The sequence below is a fragment of the Peromyscus leucopus genome, chromosome X, assembly GCF_004664715.2.
Source record: "Peromyscus leucopus breed LL Stock chromosome X, UCI_PerLeu_2.1, whole genome shotgun sequence".
NCBI classification, from domain to species: Eukaryota; Metazoa; Chordata; class Mammalia; order Rodentia; family Cricetidae; genus Peromyscus; species Peromyscus leucopus.
In genome coordinates this window covers 65,661,358-65,684,069 of record NC_051083.1, presented here as the reverse complement: position 1 = coordinate 65,684,069, position 22,712 = coordinate 65,661,358, and the positions used below count along the sequence as shown (strand labels likewise).

Genomic DNA, 22,712 nt, shown 5'->3' with positions numbered 1-22,712 from the left:
ACCATTCAGAGCACAGGCGCTTAAGAGAGCACTTGAATAAACCTATCGGTTTAAGACGTGGGCTTGATGAGTTAGCAGAGCAGTACGAGCGGCAACAGATATCACCCGGGCTTGTTGGGCAAAACAGACTTCATAGCAATGCCATTTTAAGACATCTTAAGATAGATTTGAGGAGCCAGGCATTGATGACACACGCCTTTAATCCCAATACTTGGGAGGCAGAGACAAGCAGATCTCTGTGAGTTCGAGGCCAGCCTAGTCTACAGAGCAAGTTCCAGGACAGCCAGGCTACACAGAGAAACCCTATCTCAAAAAAAAAAAAAAAAAAAAAAAAAAAAAAAAAAAAAAAAAAAAAGATAGATTTGAAAACTCCAAGGGCGGTGGGCGGTGTATCTGGGACATCAGTCACAGACTAGAGTCATGTCATGTAGGAGGAAATTCCTTTCTTTTTTCTTTCCTTATTTTACTTTTTGATTCTATGTGGTTTTTGTTGTTGTATTGTCTTTGTTTTGTTGTTTCTGTTGTTAGGGGTTCTTAGCATTACAGTGCTGTTATGTGACTCTATTCTGGGGAGAAATGAACAACTGTCTACTCACTCCAGATAGGGAACTGACCACAGACCAAAGTATGGATACCACCAAAGTCCAACTTGGTGAACCAATGAGTTTTATTGGGTTTATTTACAAGAACATGAGTGAGGGGTTACTTATCGGAGCAGACATGACTGAAAAACAAAGCCCACCCAAGCTTGGATGACAGCTGACATAAGCTGGAAACCTAGAACCCATTGCACAGCCTGCAGAGAGCTCAGCGGGGTGGAGTGTCCTTTCCTGGGGGCTCAGTTGGTGTGAGCCTCTTCCAGGGAGCTGGGCTGCTCTCCACTTCTTCCCTCTGCTCCTTCCGGGCAGCTAGGCTTGTCTGAGGTTGTCTCTCAGCAGGCTTTACTGCTTAGTCACACTTGGGGAGGGAGGGGTCCAGGAACTGGTCAGTATCAGGGACTCGGTGAAACTATTTTGAATTGTTTACCTCCTGTCTTAACAAGCTTTCCTGTGGGGTGGAATATTTCATTCTCCCCTAGAACATCCTGTTGTTTTATCTCTCTGTAAACATCTGTCTTAGGAAGTTTCCCTCCAAGATGGAAGGTTTTAAATTTTGAGGAAACCCGTACACAACAAGTACAGTCTCTCTTGACAGGAACTGACTTGGAGAAAATGATTGAGCAACGATCTCAAAGACACACAAGACCTTTCTGTTCCCCAGAATTTCAGATGACTGGTGTCCCAAGTCCTCTCCTTAATAAAACAGGAATTTCTTCCATCTATCCAATTCCATAGCAGTGGGACCCCGCTCCTGAAAGTTTTCCAAGCACTTCTCTGCACTCTCCTGGCTGCTTGATGAACACTACCCAAATGGTCCTAGGTCTTACAGTTATAAGCAACCCCTGCCTTTGTCCCCAAAGAGTGGGTTCATTTAGTCAACTCAGCTTACATGTATTTTGGGTAACATTATGCAGCCAGATTTGGGGTTATAAGACTTTCAGTCACTCGACAACAATTAGATGTGTATTTTCTTTCTCCACAGTCTCATTGCCCAGTGCATTTCTAATGCGAGCCCAGAAGAGTGGCTGCTGGTGAGCACTGTCTGGCCAGGTGATAAATGTCTGTCTGTTTATGAGTTTCCTGAGTCGGTGGTAGCTGGACAGCCTATAGTTAGGAATCTCTTCAAGGAAGATCAAGATAATGACATCCTTGTGCTCATAGAACATCTTCATGCTGGCCAGCTGGACTTCAAGCCGGCACCATTCACTGTGCAGGTACTGGTTACTGACCACACACAAAGTTTTCCGGCTTGTGTTGATTGCATTCTGGATGTTCTCGAAGATGTCAATGCCAGGTTCAAAGTCCCGGTGGTGAAGACAGAGCTTAAAGGTGGTCTGGCTGCCTTCTTCTAGGGCTGGAACAAGCTCTTTATATACCCACTCCTCATCGGTGGCTGAGAAAGAGACAAATGCATCATACAAGAACTTCTTCTCTGTTTTGTTCCATTTAGTGAGGTACCAAGCCCTACATATGTACAAACCATACCACAGAGAGGAAATCATCTTGGCACTGAACCAAGAGAAGACCATGGTGGTGAGAACTATACTGAAGGAACAGAAGAAGTAGACCATTCCAAAGTCAAAATTACACATGGCATCATCAAAATCTACAAGCAAACTCTGGCTGTCTGGCTGCTGACAAGGGTAGCTCCGGAGGAAGGGGACGTGGACCTCCCCTGTGTTCATTGACCAGTTCTTGAACCACATATTGTCACAGTTGCACTGAAGTTTGTTCCCATAGACATCAAAAAACATCAACGATTTCAGATTCTCCAGATGACTTTGATTAATGACCTTCAAGTTGTTGAATCTTAAAGATAAGACCTGTAGGCTCTGTAAGCTGGAGAACATGCCAGGAACCAACGAATCCAAGTTGTTATTTTCAAGGCGCAGGATCTTTAGCCTTTTGAGCTTTTTGAATAAGGAAGCATTTAAATAGAGACTTCGATCTCCACCTTTTGTTCCTGAGATATCCAACTTGGTGAGATTAATCAGAGGGTCAAATTGGCGGTGGTCCAGGAATATGGAGGGATTTTTTCCTAGGAGTAACTCCTGCAAGCTACTCAACCCTTGGAAAAAGTTACTTGGAACAACCTGAATCCCATTTTGTTGTCCTTCTAGACTGAGCTGTTTCAAAGACTTGAGCTTCATAAATGGAGGGTATTGAAGGGTCCTAGTGGTTTCATATTTGATCTTATTAAAACCGAGTTTCAAAACCTGCAGCTTTTCCAGGCCCGAGAAAAGGTGTTTATGAAAATATGACAAGCTATTGTACACCAGGTCAAGGTGATGTAGGTAAGTGAGACCGGAAAAGGCACTCGGCTCTATAATTTCCAGGCGGTTGTGGGAGAGAATCAAAACACTGAGTTTTTTCAGACATCGGAAGGTTCCACGGTTGAGAGTCCGGATATTGTTGGCTCCAAGATCTAAGAGCTCTAAATTTGGAAATTGAGCAAAGGAATATCTATCAATTGTTACTATCCAGCACCCAGCTAAGTTGAGCTCCTTCAGTGAAAATAGCCCACTGAAGGCCAAGTTATTGAGTTCTGTGATGGGGTTTCTTGAGAGAAAGAGAGACTTCAGGCCCTTCAAGGGTGAAAACGCAAAATCTGGAAAGCTTTTAAACTTGTTGTGGCTCAGATCTAGGATGGTCAAGTTCTGCAAGGAACTCCAGGTCCTGTTGCTGATGAAGGAAAGCTGGCACTTGTTTAGATTCAGTCTTTGGAGACTGGGTAGAGCGTCAAACTCACTGTCATTGAGATGAACCAAGTCACTGTTTTGGCCCAGGTCAAGGAACAAAAGCCTGGTACACTTTGCTAGATGCTTAATGCCCTCCGAATTGGTGGCATTTTTCTGAAAAACCAGCGCCTCTAACATGGGTAGGTTTCTGAGGAGGTGACAAACAGTTTTCACATTTAAGTGACCATGTCTAAGCTCCCGGTTACTGAGGTCTATAACCCTTATATTCTGCAGGTGTTTGGCCGAAAGCATCTCCAGTTTCACTGATGTTCCACTCAGATTCAAGCTCCTGAGTTGGGGCAGAGTTTCCAGATACACATTCTGAATGACGCCATGGCCATTCTGGGAAGCACTTAGAGTGGTTAGGTTAGGCAGTGACAAGGCAGAGAAGTTTAACTCCATTAGTTTGTTCCCCTGGAAACTCAGGTGGAGCAGAGAAACCAACGACTTAGGACTGTGGTCCAAGTAGATAATGCTGTTGTTAGTAAGATCAAGGTACTCCAGGCACGGGAGATACTGGACTGCTTCAAGAATAACAGAAAAATTGCTAATGCTGTTTCGAGCTAGGCTCAAATATTTCAACTTGACCAGAGGAGCAAAGGCTTTTTGGTGAATATGGGTAATCTGATTGTGGTTCAGGAGCAAGGTCTCCAAGTTGGACAGGCCCTCAAACGAGTTATTCACACTTTGAATCTTATTTTCCACTAAGTTCAGAAGGGTCAAGTTTTCCAGTCCCCTGAAGGCACCTTCATCGATCTTCCAAATGGAATTCCACTCTAGTCTCAAGTCCAGCAGAGCAGGCACATTAGTGAAGCTCCGGGCAGGAAGGATTTCAATGTAGTTCTCCGTCAGGTTGAGGTGAGTAGTGTATCCAGGTATGTCACTAATGGCATCTGTCAAGTTGGTGATCTTCTTCCGAATGCAGAACACATGGTGAATATCAAATTCATACTGTGTGCACTTATTGAACCCATATGTGTCTACCAAAGACAGCAGAGAAAGCCCGATGAACAGGAGCAGGAGCTGGAGAGCAGGCACCAAGTTGTCCCAACTCATCTTGACTGCCCCAGGCATCCAGGTTACAACAGGAAAAAAATCCCTCCGCACATGCAATGCTCATGTTCAAAGGCATGCTCTTTACCTATGGACTTTGCTGCAAAGAAAAACAAAGGTTTTTAGTTTAAATTTCTCTTCCCTAATAACTATTTCATAGCTGCTTCAAGGAAACAAAAAAAGCTTAATCCCAAACATTGACTTTTTTTTGCCCCTGAGGTAGGGTTTCTCTGTGTAACAGGCCTCTGTCCAAGAACTTGCTTTGTAGACCAGGCTGGCATCAAACTCACAGAGATCTGCCTGCCTCTGCCTCCTAAGTGCTCAACACCAACTTTCAAAACCCACTTCCAGATCACTCTCTTATCAAAAAAGGCTGCTGCTCGTTTTTTTTTGCAAGCAAAATGTTCAGCACAAAGAGCTAAAGGAGGCAAGACTGTGTGTCATTTAACTTATGTAAATCGGGATATGTCTCCTACCCTCATTTTCCATCTGACAGTAAAACATCCCCCTTGTCTTGTGGGCTGATACCCAAAATGCCATCACGACTGATGCATTAGATGGGTTGGGGTAACAGAATGTCATATGTGACACAAGTCACTTGTGCCTCAATGTGAATGAAGCCATATGATCAGTGATTTCACCACAATTTGCATTTGATGGAGGGAGAGGTGGGCTGGTAAAGGTTTGTACTTGAGCTGAACTGAAGGATGAAAAGGGGGGAAGGGAAGAGAAGGGAAGGGAGAGAAACATTGGGCAGGAGGAAGAAGGAACATTGAAATAACTTGATATAATTTGAGCAAGATGCCTTGACTAGTGACGAGCATGAACACAATAGCTGAGGATTTGTGATTTTTAGGATCAGTCTATACATCTGGTAGCTTTTCTCCCAGTGACTTGCTTGTTTAGCTCCATTCTTCATTTTCTTTCTTCCTTTTTTCTTTTCTTTTCTTTTTTGATGCTTTGTGAACATTCTTGTATATTCTTTGTATATTTATTAATCCTTTGTTAGTATCAATGATTTACATATCTGCTGCCATCTATAATTTAACATTGTCTAAGAACTCCTTTGTTGATAGAAAAAAATCAGTAATAATATGGTGTGGAAGTAAGTTTTAATTGTCACCCTGAAACAATGTAGAATCGAGTGAGACAAGTTTCAGGGAAGGACTGTCTAGATGAGATTAACCTGGGAACTAATCTGTAGGGGGTTGTCTTAATTACATTAATTGATATGGGAAAACCTAGCCTAAAAGCGGGTGGCCCCATTCCTGTGGCTGGGTTCAGAATCCTGTAAGAGTAGGGAAAGCTAGCTGAGCAGTTGGCATGTGTTCACTCTCTGCTCTTGACTGTGGTTGTAACGTGAGCAGCTGCTGAGTTCCTGCTGCCCACATTTCCCTGCAATGATGGACTACATACGAAAATAGGCTCTGTGAGATGCTGTTTTGTTTGGATCTCTGCAAACACCGGGACTGGCAGAGTGACAATCTATGTGAGGCAAGAAGGAAATCTGGTTCAGCGTGATTTAGTTAACTGGTGCTGGTTGAAACTTCTAGAGTCTGACACTAGGCAGTTTATTTTAGGCATATTCAAGCACAGCACCATTTTGGAAATTCCTGATGATGAATGAAGCCTGTGTGTACAACAAAGCTTAAGACTTGTTTACACTGAAGCTCTTTACAAATTGCATATGGTTTCTTCCATAAAGATGGGTTCTGTTAACTCAGAAACAATGCTCAAGATAAGAGTCTATGGAGAGTGACTGAGCTAAACATAACAGCCCAGGGGGGTCAGGAGTGGCCTGACCCTACAGATCCCACAGAGGTTTCCTAGGCTGTTGTAAAGAACAAGTGACATCTCTCAGAAGGATGGGTTTTATGCACTGGGAAACAACATTCAAGAGAAAGGACTAGGGAGGAAGTGTCTAAGATAAACCAACATAGTAGTTTTTCAGGATACAGGTGTAACCTGGCCTAACCTGGCCCCACAGATAGCACCAGTCACCAGGCTATTAACTACATCCATTCCCAGCTCTCTGGGTGGAAAACAGGTCAACATGTTCTTGTTAAGCAGACAACCCTGCCTGTTTAAATTCCCAGTTTCCCTAGTACTTACCTGTGAGCACAAGGACCTTCTGCCCTCTACACTATTTTCTGTGCTGTCTCCTGGAAGTGTTTAGGTCATGTTATTTTAGGACTCTATTTCCTCTTATTTTTCTAGTTTGATACAGCAAAAGTACCAAAAATTTTATTGGTGTTGATCTTAAATACAAGCTGAATTCCCTTATTTGTTCTTAAAATGTGAGTGTTTGTTGTATTAGGGGTTTTCATTAGTTAGTTTTTTTGTTTGTTGTTGTTTTTGTTTGTTTTTGCTTTGCTTTTCTGAGACAAGTTCTCATTATGAAGGTCTAGTTGTCCTAGAACTCACTATGTAGACCAGGCTGGCCTCAAACTCAAACTCACAGAGATCTGCCTGCCTCCGCCTCTCAAGTGCTGGGATTAAATGTGTCTACCACTATAACCAGTGTAGTTTATCTGTTAATGATTATGCCTTCAGCAAGTAATAGAAATTACACCTTTCCTTTTAAGTTCACTCATTTTCTGTGCCTTTCTTTTATGTTGATTTCCTAAAAGCTTCTAATACTAAATTAAATTATAGAGCATGTCTTCTTGTCAGTGAGATGACATCTATAAGCTTCCTATTAATTATTATTTGCCATAGTTCTTGACAAATGTCAAGTCAGGAGAATTCCTTCCTATTCTTAAATTTTTAAGATTGTGTGTGTGTGTGGGGGGCTGTTTCCATGGATGCCAGAAAAAGGTGCCAGATTTCTTGGACCACAGAGCAGGCACCACGACTGAGCTGAATAAATTAGCTCAATAGGGTGCAGAAGTTTAAGGAGTTTTGTTTGTAGTTCTTGAGAAAAGGTCCCACTCTGGAGCCCAGGCTGTCCTAGATCTCACTATGTACCCCAGGCTACACTGTGGTTTTTAAGGCATTTTTATCTTTTAAGGTAACAAGAATGAAACAGTACAGAGAGGAGAGACCTCCTACAAAAGTAAATGCAAGAAAAGGAGAGATGGGATGGAGCCAGGTGTTAGAGCACAAGGCCCTGGGTTGGGGCCCCAAGACTCTCCTAAACCAAAAGACCTTAACTTTCCTGGGCGTGGTCACCCATGCATACAATCCCAGCACTCAGGAGCCAAAGCGGGAGACCCACTTGGCTGAGAAACCTAAGGCCGCCTGTGCAACTCCGAAAGAAAGGAAAAGGGAATGAAGACAAGAGCAGAGAGGACAAGGAAGGGGAAGAGAGGGAGGAGGAGAGGTGGAGGAAAAGGAGAAGAAGGAGGAAGAAGCAGTAAATCCATATTGCATAACGTGGCTGGAGGAAACTGGGTGAAGCAAGATGACATTGCTAGATTAATGTGCTCTTTGTTCTCGGCGGTGACGAAGGCCGGTGGTATAAGCTCTCCAATCTACTGGAGTTTGCTACAAGAATATTGTAAATATTGTTTAAAAAAAAAAAAAACGCCAGGAAGTAGTCTAAAGGCAAACATGAAACACGTCCTAAACATGGAAATCTCCTGTCCTCCAAGGGACACCTAGGGGAGCATCATCACTGAAGTTGTCCTGGGGCAGGACGGGTAGAGGAGACAAGGAGCAGACAGAGCCAAAGTCAGAGCAGGAAGCTGAGGCCTGACAGCCACACAAAGAGAATTCTCAAAGGTGTGGAGCTGGCTTCAGCAGGCTTGGCAGGTGAGATCCCAGAGCATTGAAGAGGGAGGCCAGGCTTTAAAGGCAACTGCTCCTTCAGCTGGGTTTTTAAAATTACATTACATTTCATTTCATTGAGTGCTTGTGTGTGCGCGTGTGTGCGTGCGTGCCTGCGTGCCTGCGTGCGTGCGTGCGTGCGTGCGTGCGTGCGTGCGTGCGTGCGTGTGTGTGTGTGTGTGTGTGTGTGTGTTTTGTGTGGGCATGTGCACAACAGCTCGAATGTGGAGGTCAGAAGACAATTCGGGAGTTAGTTTCTCTTCCCACCGCTTACTTGGGTCCCAGGGACTAATTTAAATTCAGGTTGTCTCAGGCTTGGCAGCAAGTGTCTTTATTTGTTGACCTTTGCAGACTGGAGTTTATGGGCTCACTCACCACAACAGTGTGTGATGCCAGGGACTTTGGAAAGGACAAGGCAGAGGACCAACCCCTCTAGTTGTGGCATTGAAAATAAGGCAAGGATGCCTAGTATAGTCATACACGCCTGTAATCCTAGCACTGGGGAGGCCAACCTGGTCTCAAGAAAGAGCTGAAAAACAAACGTCAACTGATTTATAATGTTGCACACCCTTGTTTAGAAATCCCCAATCCTAAAGCTTCTCTTTCCACTAGCACCATATGCTACACCAAAAGCACCTTGAGCCCAATTAAAACAAATGAACAAAAACCTAAGCAGCAGGAAAAGGAAGTGGGTGAGTAGGATGTGGGGACTCATGCCTTGAATCCCAGTACTTAGGAGGGAGGGGCTGGAAGATCAGGAGTTGAAGGCTAATTTCAGCTATATGTCAAGCGTGAGAGTCTGGACTATGTGAGCCCCCTTTTCAAAAACCAAACAAGTAAAAACGGTGTGGCCAGAAATAGTGAGTGGCACACATGTATAACCCCAGCACTGAGGAGATGGAGGCAAGAAAACCATGAGGTTAAGGCCAGCCTAAGCCACATAGTGAGACCAAGCCTTTAAAAAATGGTTCCAAGCCTGGATAGTGGCACTCACCTTTAATCCCAACACTCATGAGGCAGAGGTAGAAGGAACTTTGTGAGTGCCAGGCCAGCCTGGTCTACATATCGAATTCCATAACAACCAGGACTACACAGAGAAATCTGAATGCCCGACCCCACAAAAAATGGGTGCTAGCATCAGAGGTATGTCTCAGTGGGTAGAGGTGCTTGCTACAAAGCCTGGTAGCCTAATTTCTATCCTGGGACCTACATGGTAAGAGAGCTGACATCTCCAGGCTGTCCTCACCTTCACGGGCACAGCATGGCAGGCACACACTCAGCATCTCCACCCCTTTGCACACAAAATAAAGAAATCAAACTCTGTGTGTGTGTGTGTGTGTGTGTGTGTGTGTGTGTGTGTGTGTGTGTCTTTAAATGGGTTGCCGCAAGCCAGTACAAAGCTACCACGCTAAAAGCTTCACTTCTCCAAACACTTGGGACTTGGCTTCCACCAGTCATTTAAGGATCGAAATAAATACGTGAGTAATGGGGAAGAATGAACAAATACAGAACATATGAACTAACTCATTCTCAGGGGAAGCAGAAAGGCGGCTGTTTTTTTGTCTCAGGAGAGGGAGGAGCTTGCTTCTCCAATCTCCCGAGCCCAGCTAAGGGAAATGCGGCTCTGAGGTGGAAGGCTCCCATTGCAGGAAGTGCAAAACCAAGAGAGCCTTTCAGAGAATGGCGCAACCAAGGCTTTAGAGAACACTCACTGCAATGCTTGCAGAGAAGGGGGACCGAGCTTGCGATCTGTGACCACAGTTCAGTTATTTGGAATCTGTTGCTCTTAAAGCCTCAGAATTTCCTCTCAGGTTAGGACATTTTTAATTGAAGGGCAAAGAACCTCTGCTAACTTGATGTTGTTCTTATTTGTTGTTGTTGTTCTTTTGTATGTGTTTTGTGTGTGTAGTGTACATACTTGTTGGTGTGTGTGCACGTGAGTGAGTGCCTGTGCACATGTACATACGTGTGTGGAAGCCGGAGGTTGATCTCTGATGTCTTTTCATTTTGACAAGGGCTGGCTGGCCAGTGAGTCAGGGATCCTCCTGTCTCTGTCCCTTCGCTGTGCCCAACATTTAATGTGAGTTCTGGGGATCTGAACTCAAGACCTCGTGGCTTGCCATCTCCCTAGCCCCCAGCCTACTTTTTATTAAAAAAAGAAGAGGAGTTTATTTGTATGTGTCTGAGTGTTTTGCCTGCACGTATGTGTGCACCACATAGGTGCCTGCAACTGGACCTGCAGAAGGCTGTGAGCTCCAGTGTGGGTGCTGGGATTTGAACTTGGGTCCTCTGGAAGAGCAGCCACTGCTCTTAACTGTCGAGCACCCCAGCCCAGTTTTTTATTACATGTTTTACTTTGAGGTAATAAGGATTTCCAATCAGCATTAGGAAACAATACAAAGAAGTGCCACTCTACCTTGAATCTTGAATGTCCCTCAGAGGTCCATGTAAGAAAGACTGAGTCCCCAGTTGTGGCACTGCAGGGGAGGCGGTGGGACCTTTAGCAAGTAGAGCCTGGCAGGGGGTATTCAGGCCCCTGGAGGCATGCCCTGGAAGAGACTAGTGGGACCCAGGCCCCTTTGTCTTTCTCTTTTCTGCTCCAGCCACAAAGAAAACAGCTTTGTTGCAGCACATATCCATCCCTGCAATGTGCTGCCTCAGTACCAACAGATCAAAAGATCGTGCGCTGAAACCCCCTCACCTGGAATACAGTAACGGGAATGGGCTACCGCAGATGTTTGTACATTTGGCCTGGTTCCCCTCCATGGTGCCATCAAGCCAACTTACAGTGCAGTATCACAACCAGGAGATCAACACTGATAGCATCCCCCAGTCTTTCTCAGCTCTCCCTGGTCTTACCTGTAATGGTGTGTATGAACTCAGCTCCGTACAATTTTATCACATACAGATATGTTTGTGTATCTGCCATCACATTCAAGGTATAAGACGGCTACCACACCACAAGTAGCTTCTAACCTGGCCTCTGCTTCTACAGGTTCCCAATTTTAAGAATGTTAGACAAATGGAATCAGGCAACATATGATGTTTAGAGGCTGTTTTTTTAATTGCACATAATTTCTTAAGGATTGATCCAGATTGCACTCCTTTCATTTCTGTGTAGGAGTCACATAGCTGCTTTATCCACATCTGTTGGTGGACATCTGAGTTGTTTCTACCTTTGGCTGTTAAGACTGAAGTTGCAATGAACATTTATGTACATGGTTTTTTTCAAAGTATATGTCTTCATTTCCCAGACAACTATAAATGTACTTTCAAACTCTCAAATTCTATTGTATAGATTTAGAACACATTCCATATATCCTTTCACACTACTGAATAATGTGAAAGATTAATGAATCTCTGACTCAACATATATAACGTTAAAAATGTTTAAGACAAATGGGACATGTATGTCACACACACACACACACACACACACACACACACACACACACACACACACCCTCCCAAGGCCCAGGAACCATCCTGGAAGATGAATGGAAAGATTATAAGAGCCAAACATTAGGAAGGATCAGAGTGAAACATTGTCTTCTGGATATGACAGGACCACTGCATTTATAAACTCAGCAACTGTGGCTGCCAGTATAAGACCTGCACAAGATCAAGCCAGTCAACGCTCTAGCATGAGTTTGAGGGGATATCTGAAGCGACTCATAGCTGAAGGCATCTGGGGATGGGAGAGTCAGTTTTCTTTAGGGTATGGCTCCTAGTTGGTTGACAGCAAAACAGTTGGTTGACAGCAAAACACTCAGGCATATATGGCCACCCAAATTGGATTTGTTGGGTTATTTTTTAAAAAAGGAGGACACGAAGTTGGGAAGGAGTGGGGAAGTGGAATAGATCTGGACGAATGGGAGTGGATATGATCAAAATACACTATATAAAATTATCAAAGAATACAATATTGTTTTTAAAAAGAATTAAATAACAATGAAATTATTTAGCATGGAGTTTGACATGATGTAGGTTCTCAATGAGTGTCAGTCCTTGTTATATAGGAACTGGGGCTTTAATGACATCCAGTGTCCCTACAAGATCAAGAAAGACAAGCTTCAGCTCCTTAAGTATGGTCCAAAATGATCCAAACATCATGTTCATTGTTAGGACTGTCAGTGTTTCAGGATCTGTGGGACCCGAGGATTACAACTGAGACACACAGTATCACAGATAAACTACAACACACCAGAATTCAGGGGGAGTTTTCTCCCTATAGGAGAACCACAGACAGAGACACTAGATCGGGGGTGGGGGAGATTAAAAGGGTATGAGAATGGTGGGCAGGAAGAGATGGGTGTGAGCCCTAGCTGGCTGTGGAGACTAAGGAGATGGACAAAGAAGACAAGCTCACCAAGCTTTACGATTTTGTTTTGGATCTGGAGATGGAGCCTGGTTCCCACACAGAGGAGGAAAGTGTTTCTACCACTGAGCACACTCACAGCCCCAGCTTTATAGTTGGACATGTGGTGTAAAGTCCTCCACTGGGCCTTTAAGACAAATCTACAGGCCGTAAATGTTGCTCAGTGGTAGAGTGCTTAGCCCTGTACATAAGAGAGAAAGGGGGAAGGAGGGACATGGACAGAGGTAGAGAGGGAAAGAGGACAATGGAAAATCTGCAGAAAAGCCACCGCCCCACACACACTTTGAGACAGGGGTTTATATGGTGGTATTTTATTTGTACTGAAATGTGATTTTAATTGTATGTTAATAAATAAAGTTGCCCGGGGGTCAGAGCTATTAGAGCCATAGCAAGAGCATGGCGGTGGTGGCGCACATCTTTAATCCCAGCACTTGGTAGACAGAGCTAGGTAGATCTCTGTGTGTTCAAGGATACAGCCAGCATTGGAGACACACGCCTTTAATCTCAATACCATAGAAGACCTGGAGGGCTGTACAGACAGACAGTGACAAGGCAGTCATGTGTTTGGGTTTACAACCAATGAGAAGGCAGAGCAGAAAGACTATATAAAAACAAACACACAGGAAATAGGTCTCTTTCGGAGAGGTAGGACCACCGCAGGAGGAAGGGTAAGGTTTTAGCTCTGAGCTCTGACCTCTTGGCTTTCTTCTTTACATTGGTTCTGTGTTTCTTATTTAATAAGATGGTTGGTTACATCTACAGGTTTATGTAGCCTAGAACTCACCAAGATCTGCCTGCTTCTGCCTGTCAACTGCTAGGACTAAAGGCACGTGCCATCACCCCCAACCAGCAGGGGTACATGCTTTTTAAAAGAAAATGTTAACATTGGATTTGCATTGTAGGGAGCTACAATGACCCACTAGGGGACTGAACTTTTAAGTTCACGTGGACCTACCTAAAGTGTGTCCCATTGCAACGCCTTAGCAGCATTACCTAGAAAAAACCCACAGGCCCTTGCCTTCTCTAAAATCTGAAATCCCAGAGAGAGCACCTGAACTTTTCAGCCCATTCATTCCCTTGAAAGCAAGGAAGAGCAGTGATGGATTCTTGGACCAACATAACCTGACATAGGCTTAGCTTTGAGGTCAACACAACTTTATTTTATATACCTACTCTGGGATTTACCAAATGTGCTCAAGTTACATACTTTTATCACCCGTTTCCTCATCTGTTCATTTGGGACTCAACCAATGGCCTGCCTCTCTGGGCTTAGTAGCACACACCTGTAATCCTAACACTTGGAAAGATCAGGAGCTCAAGGCCAACCTCAGCTCATGTTGTAAGATCAAGGTCACCCTGAGCTCCATGAAAACCTATCTCAAATATCCAAAACAACAGGGCCCGTGAGATGGCTAAGTGGGTTAAGAATGCTTGCTGCGAAGTCTGATGACCTGAGTTCAAGCCCGGGACCCACATGGTAGGAAGAGTGAGTTAACTCCAGCAAGTTGTCCTCTGACCTCCACACGAGTTGTGATGTATGAGTATGAGTATATACATACATAGAGAGACACACAGAATAAATAAATTAATTAATTAATAATAAATAAATACATAATAAATAAATAAATTTAGTAAAGAAAAAATGGTGGCCCACTCATTAACAACTCTTAACTCAGTGTAAAAGTTTGCTATGAGCATGGATCCACCCAGGTCCTTGACAGCCCAAAGGCTGTCTCATATGTTAATGCTAAAGCGAGTTTCCCATAGAAAAAACGGAAGTGAACCGAGGCACCATGGGCAAAGAGCAGCAGGGGAAACACTGTTCTGTGTGGTAGAGGGCCTGGAGAGGTCCTCTTCACACTGCTCTCGGGTGAGAGCCATCTCCAAATTCCTAGGCCATTACAGCAAAACCCAGGAGGTGGGGCTAGAAGCTACTGTCCAGTTCGCCAAGGAAGTTTTGCTCACGCTATGACAGCTGAGGGTGGATACGGACTGGTCAGTAGAGCTGAAACTCACCAAGGCCAGGAACATTGGCTTTCATAAGCTGTCCAACAGGTGGATCTAGAAAACAGAAGCTTCCTTCATTCCAGTCACCAGGGACTTTTCAGAGCAGATGTGGTTTGTGGCACAGTGTCTTTCTCATGCTAGGAGCTGCCTGGGTCAGCTCTGACCTCCACATGTGGAAAAGTAAAGAGTGCAAGTGGGATTCAGGCAGCACAGGCCATCATCCACCACTGCCCTTGACTCATGTAGGTGATCTTGGAAAACTCAGCTTGAGAAAGATGGATTCTGACATTTCAACAAAGAGGTACCCAACGTGACTGCCGCCATTAGCTCCTTTCCTAAGACAGATGGAGATTTCTTGGCTCTGTGCTTTAATTCATCCTGGGATCAAATACCTGCTGACCTTAACCCTTGGTATAACCACTGAACTTTACTGGTAATCTGGCCTTAAATTTCAACAGAGAGGCAGGTATGATGGCACAGGCCTGTAGTCCCGGCAGCACTCAGGAGGCTGAGGCAGGGGCATCATAAGTCCAAAGCCAGTCCTCAGAGTGAGTTTCAGGCCAGCTTGGGCTATGAGTGACAACCTGTCTTTAAAAAAACAAAAAACAAACAAACAAAAAGTAGTTAGAGAATCTCAAAGGTTATAAAAAGTTAGAGACCTTCAAAGGTTATAAAAATCTTGTTGCAGGCCCTGGACTAAGAGAAGCAGAGGAAAGCTGAGACTACATGGCAAGGCCTGAGAGCCCATCCATAACACTCTGTGGTAGTTTCTAGACTTGTTTAGTGGTTCCTCCTGACCTGGATCTTGTGTCTACAAATAGAAATTAACACACATCATATAGGATAAATGTAAAAAATGATAAACACCAATAAACACAGTGCCATTAATACAACTCAGAGTCCTTAGACATGCTGAGGATTAGTAATGCAAGAACATCTTAGCTAGATCTGATTGTATAGCCCTATAATTACAACTATGAGGAGGCTGAGACAAGAGGACCATAAGCTCAGGGCCTGCTACAGAGTAGGTTCAAGGCCAGCCTGGGCAATTTAGTTAGGCCAATCTTAAAAACCAAGAAGGTCTGGGATATGACTCGGTGATAGAATGCTTGTCTGGATTTGGCAATCTCCAGATGACACCCATAAAATATTGTTAAAAGCGGCCGGGCGGTGGTGGCGCATGCCTTTAATCCCAGCACTCGGGAGGCAGAGCCATGCGGATCTCTGTGAGTTCGAGGCCAGGCTGGGCTACCAAGTGAGCTCCAGGAAAGGCGCAAAGCTACGCAGAGAAACCCTGGCTTGAAAAACAAAAACAAACAAACAAACAAAAAAAAATATTGTTAAAAGCAAAAAAAAAAAAAAAAAAAAAAAAGAGGAAAGATGCCTTACGAAGGATGACTACACACAATTTGCCAAAAAAACTGAGACACTGATTATGAGAAGGGCACCAAAAATAACAGGAACTAACAGAGATGCAGCAGGTTGCAACATCCGAGTCACCCCATACATAAGGCTAAAAGGCAACACAGTCTATGAGTTCAAACAGGAACAACATGATTCTCGATTTGCAGAGGCTGGAGCAAATGTGACTTGGAGGGACCAGAGTGCCAAGACAGTTGAGGTACTGGTATGAGAATACAAAGCTGTCTCGGATCCATGCATCCATCTGTTAATTTTTTCCAGACACATGTCCAGTGCCTACTTTCGTTACTCTCCTAGGTGATGTGTAAGAAGCACTCCTTTCACTAGGGCAATAACTCCTAGTGAGGGTATCTCCCAGGGGAAATGTTCTGGAAAGGAAGACATTTATAGAGTGATTATTGTAGCTAGATTTATGCCTATAGCTCAGTAATTCCATTTATGAGTTCCTCCTTTGGCTCTCTGCTTTGTACGATAAGCTATATAGATGCTCTTTGCATACAGATAATCTTTATTACTGTCATGTATTGTGCACTAGTGCTTGTCATGAAAGATCCCAATTGTTACTCCAACCCTACGATTCAGGCGTCACACCCTTATCCTCCTATAGACACAGAAACTGAATCCGTCCATAGCCATACCAGTAGCTCCCTGAGTGCTGCAGTTGGCCAGCCCTACTTCACAGTGACCATGTGTGACTGGAAAGCAGTGATTAAAAATGAAGACATGGGGGCTGGAGAGAAGGCTCAGTGGTTAAGAGCCCTTGCTGCTCTTTCCTCCAGTACCCACATGGCAGCTCACAACTATCTGTAACTTCAGTTCCAGGCAATCCAACATACTCTTCTGACCTCCACAGGCATCAGGCATGCCTGTAGTGCACAGACATACATGTAGTCAAAACACTCATACACATAAAATTAAATAAATTAAAAGAGTTTAGTGCAGACACTTGGGAAGAAATGTGACAGGTATGTTACCCAAGATTAGAGAAATACAAAAGCAAAGGGCACCACAGGCCACGTCAAGAGTCTAGCAAGAAACACAACCCCACCTGGCACTTTATCATGCAAGGAATGGAGTAGTCGTGTGACATATGAAACCAATGACTTCATCTACTTCTACGTGGGTCACATGGTCATTCTTCTATTTGAGTCTGGTTAAAAGCGTGGGCTGTGTCAAGCATCCCTCGATCCGTCTGAAAACCAAAGCTGCAGTCTAAATTCCAAATACCAGAGCTGACATTGTTAGCCCTGTTAAGGGAACACGTTCAGGGTGTTTTGTACAGAGAAGCCTCTGTACTAGTTAGTTGTGGCTATGGAATTATTAATAAATCAGTTGGCATTTATATTTTCTGTTTCCTTCTTTCTTTTATTTTGTTTTTTGTTTTTCACTTTTGTTTCTTGGGACAGGGTCTCATGTAGCCCAGGCTAGCCTCAAATTCACTAAGCAGCTGAGAGTGCCTTAAACACCTGATCTTCCTGCCTCTACTTCCCAAGTGCTGGGGACTGCAGGCATACATATCCGGCCGTGTGCGTGTGTGTGTGTGTGTGTGTGTGTGTGTGTGTGTGTGTGTTTTGTCTTGTTTTGCCTTTTTGCTTTTTTTCCGAGATATGGTTTCTCTGTGTAGTTCTGGTGTCTGTCCTGGAACTCACTCTGTAGACCAGGCTGGCCTCAAACTTACAGAGATCCTCCTGCCTCTGCCTCCCAAGTGCTGGGATTAAAGGTCTGTGCCACTACCGCCCGGCGTGTGTCTGTGTGTGTGTGTGTGTGTGTGTGTGTGTGTGTGTGTGTGTGTTTTTGCCATTCTTCCGTGCCCTCTGGCTTTTTCTCTTAATCCATTCTTTCAAAAAATAAACCCTGGGCCAATGAGATGTCTCACCAGGTAAAGACATTTGCTGCCAAGCCTGAGAAATGTGATTCCTGTATCACAGAGTGAAAGGAGAGACCTGGCTCCCACAAGTTGTCCTCTGACTTTCACACATGCACTGGGGCATGCACACACACGTGCATTAATCATTCACGTGCATGCACACACCCCCACATAAACTGAAAACAATCTGTTGTAGGTGTGGGGATAAAAAAGAATATAGGCTGGGCATGGTGGCACATGCCTTTAATCTCAGCACTCTGGGAGAGCAAGGTGAGTCCAATTGACAGTGAGTTCCAGGCCATACAGGGCTAAATAATAAGACCTTTTCTCAAAACAGAGAGGAGGACAAGGCAGAGGAGAAAGAGGGGGAGGAGGAACTCTGAGTGTTTAATCATTGAACTCAAACACATAAAGACAAGCAACAGGGCTGAACTTCCCACTAGGCACAGTAGATACAAAGTTTTTGGTATGTAATATTTCTAGGGTTCAATAAAATGATATTATTTCCTTTTAAGATTTGTGTGGTGTGTGTGTGTGTGTGTGTGTGTGTGTGTGTGTGTGTGTGCAGTGCCCCCAGAGACCAGAAGAGGGAATTGGATCCCCTGGAACTGGAGTTACAGGGAGATGTGTGCACCCATGTGGATGGTGAGAACTGACCCTAAGTCCTCTGAAAAAGCAACTAGTGCTTTTAATCATGGAGCCATCTCTCCAGCTCCGTATTTCCTTTTAAAAGTAAGGTTTAAAATGACACTCAGGTGGAAGGAAGTGTTTTAATTCACAATGCTAAGATAACTGTCTAGATATTAGCAATGTCTAGTTTACAATAAGGAAGGCTCGGGGCTATAGTAACTATGTCCTCTGTTCACTGTTTCTTTTTGTTGCTCTTTTGTTCCATTTATTTTTGTTGTTGATTAAGGCCCATGAATGAGGGGAACTATGGTATTTGTTTTTCTCAGTCCAGCTGACTTAATTCATTTAATACGATAATCTCCAGTCACATCCTTTTTTTTTTTTTTTTTCAAACCACACACTTGTATTCTTCTCTGTAACTGAATAACATTCCCAAACCACAGCATGTATATGTAACGGGATTTTATCCAGCCACCTGCTGCTTCTAAGCCCTACCTAGGCTCTGATGCAGTCCAGAGGCAGGTCGTGCGCTAGGAAACCATCTGATCCCCAAACTCCAATCCATAACTGTGAGCGGACAGAAAGCCCACGCCAAACATGCAGCATGGTCTCAAGTAACTTGTCAACTTGACAGAAACTAAGATCATCTGGAAAGTGGGGCGGGGCAGGTTGGAGGGGGGGAGAAGTGTCACTCAATTAAGAAAATTGATGCCTCAATCAAATTGGCCTGGAGGCAAGTCTTTAGGGCATTTTATTGATTAATGGTTGATATGGGAGGGCCCAGACTAGTGTGGGTGGTACCACTCCTGGGCATGGGGTCCTAGGTGGTGTAAGAAAGCAAACTGAACAAGGCATGGGGTGGGGGTGGGGGCGACGGGCGATCCAGTAAGCAGCACTGCTCCATGACCTCTGCTTTAGTTCCTGCCTCAAGTTCCTACCCTGACTTCCCTTCGCGATGAACTGTAAGCTATAAAGTGAAACGAATCCTTTTCATCCCAAGTTGCTTTTGGCCATGGTGTTTATCATAGCAGAAAAAAGCAAACCAGGATACTTGCCCTCGTGGACAGAATGCATGTGTGATTCTCAATCCTGCCTGGGAAGGAGAATCCCCTAGGGATCTTTGGTCTCACTGCAGAGTCTGGATTCAAAACCAATGTCTGAATACGTGAGGGCAAGATTGAAACTAAGCTCGGAGGAAGAAATTCTCAAACATTAGTATGACTCAGATTCACCTGGGAGGTTTGCTAAGTCCAGGTTGCTGGGCCCCACCCCTTGACACTTTTAGAGTCCAAGATATGCATTTTCAACCTGTTTCCATGTCACATTGATGACTCCGGGGACCACATTCTGAACAACTATCACCACTTACGAGAGTTTGGCCTTGATTCCTAGCAATCCCGACAGCCTCTTCCCCAGTTTCCCCCTGAACCAAATCACTGGTGAGAAGACAGGCGTGGCCCCCATGATCAGTTATCAGGTCAGTCGCTACCCTGTACTCACTACAGATTAAAAAAAAATCTGCTCACAAAGCTTCCAACCTCACCACAGCTAAGCAGAGTTTCTGTCTCTGTGTCTCTGTATGTCTCTGTATCTGTCTCTGTCTCTCTTTCTCAGTCTCTCACACACATGCACACCTCAGGCCCCAGGCCTGAAAATACAGTTTTTCCCTCAACACTGAACCCCTCATAACACTGGAGTCTGAAGGGCAGGACTGGCCCCACAGGGAACAGCAGCCTTTGACCCGTGGGTTTCATTGAGGCTTATCTAAGATAAAGTGTACAGACCAGGTCAGCAGTCACATCCAAACAGACAAGAGATAAGTGGAATTCAGAAGAGGAGCCTACTTCTGTTCCATTTACAAGGCTTATCATGCCTCTGAAGCATTCCTGAGGGTTTTTTTTTTTTAATAGGTCCATGACCCCATTGGCTTTCCCAGAATCCATCAAAAGCATTCTTGAAATGGGCAGGGGCTTAGGGGCTGTGGGAAGCTAAAGATGTGGGAAGGAGTCCTGAGGAGTGTTGTAGAAGAAGCAGAACTTCTTGGCTCTCTTCCAAACTTCCAACTCACACTCACAAGCAGTGTTATGTGCCTTGAAGGAAAGCCTCTACTGTCTGTGAAGTGCTCTGTGAGTCTCCAATAAAAGCTTTCTATGACTTTTGAAAGTTAAATATCTTACTCTATTATAACAGTTCTACCTTTTCTCTGTGGAGTTAAGAAGATGCTTCTGTTGCTGCCCTTGGAGTGTTCTGTTTGTCCCTCCCTCCCTCCCTCCTTCCCTCCTTTTCTCCCTCTCTCCCCTTTTCTCTCTGTGTGGCCTAGGCTGACTACAAACTCTTGGATTCAAGGATCCTCTTGCCTCAATCCACCTGTAGGGTGCTTGGCATTGTTATTATTTGACCATCAGTGAAAGGATGGAGGAGAGCCTCCTTTTTTACAGGAAGTGAGCCAGAGTCCATGGTCTAATCTAATGGGTCTGTGGAACTTGCTGCCCAGGAAAAAAAAAAAGCCTCATAATTGCTTAGAACTTCATAGCTTACAATCCTACCACATAATTCTCCATAAAGTTTTATAGAAAAGGGATGTCCACAGGGTGGTGGTGGCACACGCCTTTAATCCCAGCACTCGGGAAGCAGACACAGGCGGATCTCTGTGAGTTTGAGGCCAGCCTGATCTACAAAGCAAGTTCCAGGACATCCAAGACTACTGTTACACAGAGAAACCCTGTCTCAAAAAAAAAAAAAAAAAAACAGAGAGAGAGAGATGTCCATAGAAGCAGAATGAGTTTGCATTCAGATAATGATAAGCGTGATTACCATTCAAATTCAGACCTCCTGACCTCAATCCAGAACTCTTACCACTTCAGCAGAGAGGGTGAAAACAGATCTATGCATATGTGTTCCACCCCAGTCACATTACTGTGAGCTGGGCACCTTTGAAATGCAGCCAAACCCTATCAACAAGCACTAGAAGAACTGTGGATATAGCTCAGTTGGTAGAGTGCTTGCTTGCCTAGCATGTGTGGAGTCCTGGGTTCCATTCTCACCACCAAATGAACCAGGCTTAGTGGCCCACACTTTTATTCCTAGCACCTGGGAAGTAGAGGCAGGAGCATCAGAAGTTAAAAGTCACTCTGGATTACACATTGAGAGAGAACAAACCTGTAATCCTAGCACTCCGGAAGCTACAGAAGGAAGCCAATTCCGGCTAGTCTGGGCTATTGTGGCTAGACTTCAGTCTACATAGTCACTTTCAGGCCAGCCAGGGCTATAGAGTGAGACCCTGTCTTCAACAAACAAACAAAAAAGCAAAGGAAAGTTTAAAATTTTTTTTAAAGCTTATTAAAATAAAAATGAGATAACCTTGCATACGCTACTTTGGAAAGTTTATTATTCAAAGCATAGAAGTACTTTTCAAAGCACGACAATAATTTGCATGACAGATTCTGCCCAGTAGGTACTGCAATGCCTGCCAACCTTAACAGGTTGGGGATGTAGTTTATTTGGTGGGGTACTTGTCAAGCAAGCACAAAGCTCTGGCTTTGATCCCACATACTGCATAGACCAGCACTCAGGAGGTGAACACAGGAAGATCAGAAGTTCAAGGTCATTTTCAACACCTAGCTAGTTTGAAGCCCACTTGGACTATGTAAGACCTTGCCTCAATAATAACAATATAATAATAATAATAATAATAATAATAATAATAATAATAATAATGACATTGGGAATAGGCAAAAAGTCTAAGCACCAGGGAACAAGGGGACTTATAGTAATAAGAAAATAAGTAACAATGAATGTTACTATTGTCTATGGTGGGAGTGATGAAGTGAGTTATGTAGAATTAAAAGAAATTTCTCGGACAGAAGTGGTGATGCACATTTGAAATCCCAGTACCCTTGAAACAGAAGATCAGTGGTTCAAGATCATCCTTGACTTATAGAGAGTTTCAGGCAAACTTGGCTTACATGAGGCCTGTCGCAAACAAAACCTGGCCGTAGCCTCCTTTGCTGGATACTGCTGAAATGGAATCAAGTCAAGGAAAACAACATACCTCTGAGAAGCTCCTGGCACATGGTGCAGTTGTTCATCTTCTCTAAACAATGACATTCTGTCTTGGGACTCTTAAAAAACCTCGTGATGATTGTTCCAAACTCTTAGGACACCAGACATTTCCTTCCTCTTTAAACCTCCTCCTCCTCCTCTTCTTTTTTTTTCCAGGCATGGTGGGGGAGGGGGACAAGGGGGAGGAC

At 44.2% G+C, this 22,712-nt stretch overlaps 1 protein-coding gene across 1 annotated transcript; it reads right to left on the bottom strand.

Moving 5' to 3' along the window:
- Nucleotides 1-649: 649 nt before the first annotated feature.
- Nucleotides 650-22,603, bottom strand: LOC114704885 (toll-like receptor 13). The gene is made up of 2 exons (XM_028886392.2): nucleotides 22,514-22,603; nucleotides 650-4,490 (listed from the first exon to the last, which is right to left on the bottom strand). The coding sequence occupies exon 2, from the start codon at nucleotides 4,409-4,411 to the stop codon at nucleotides 1,541-1,543; it is 2,871 nt and encodes a 956-aa protein (XP_028742225.1). The 5' UTR covers nucleotides 4,412-4,490; nucleotides 22,514-22,603; the 3' UTR covers nucleotides 650-1,540.
- Between the last annotated feature and the right edge of the window lie 109 nt (nucleotides 22,604-22,712).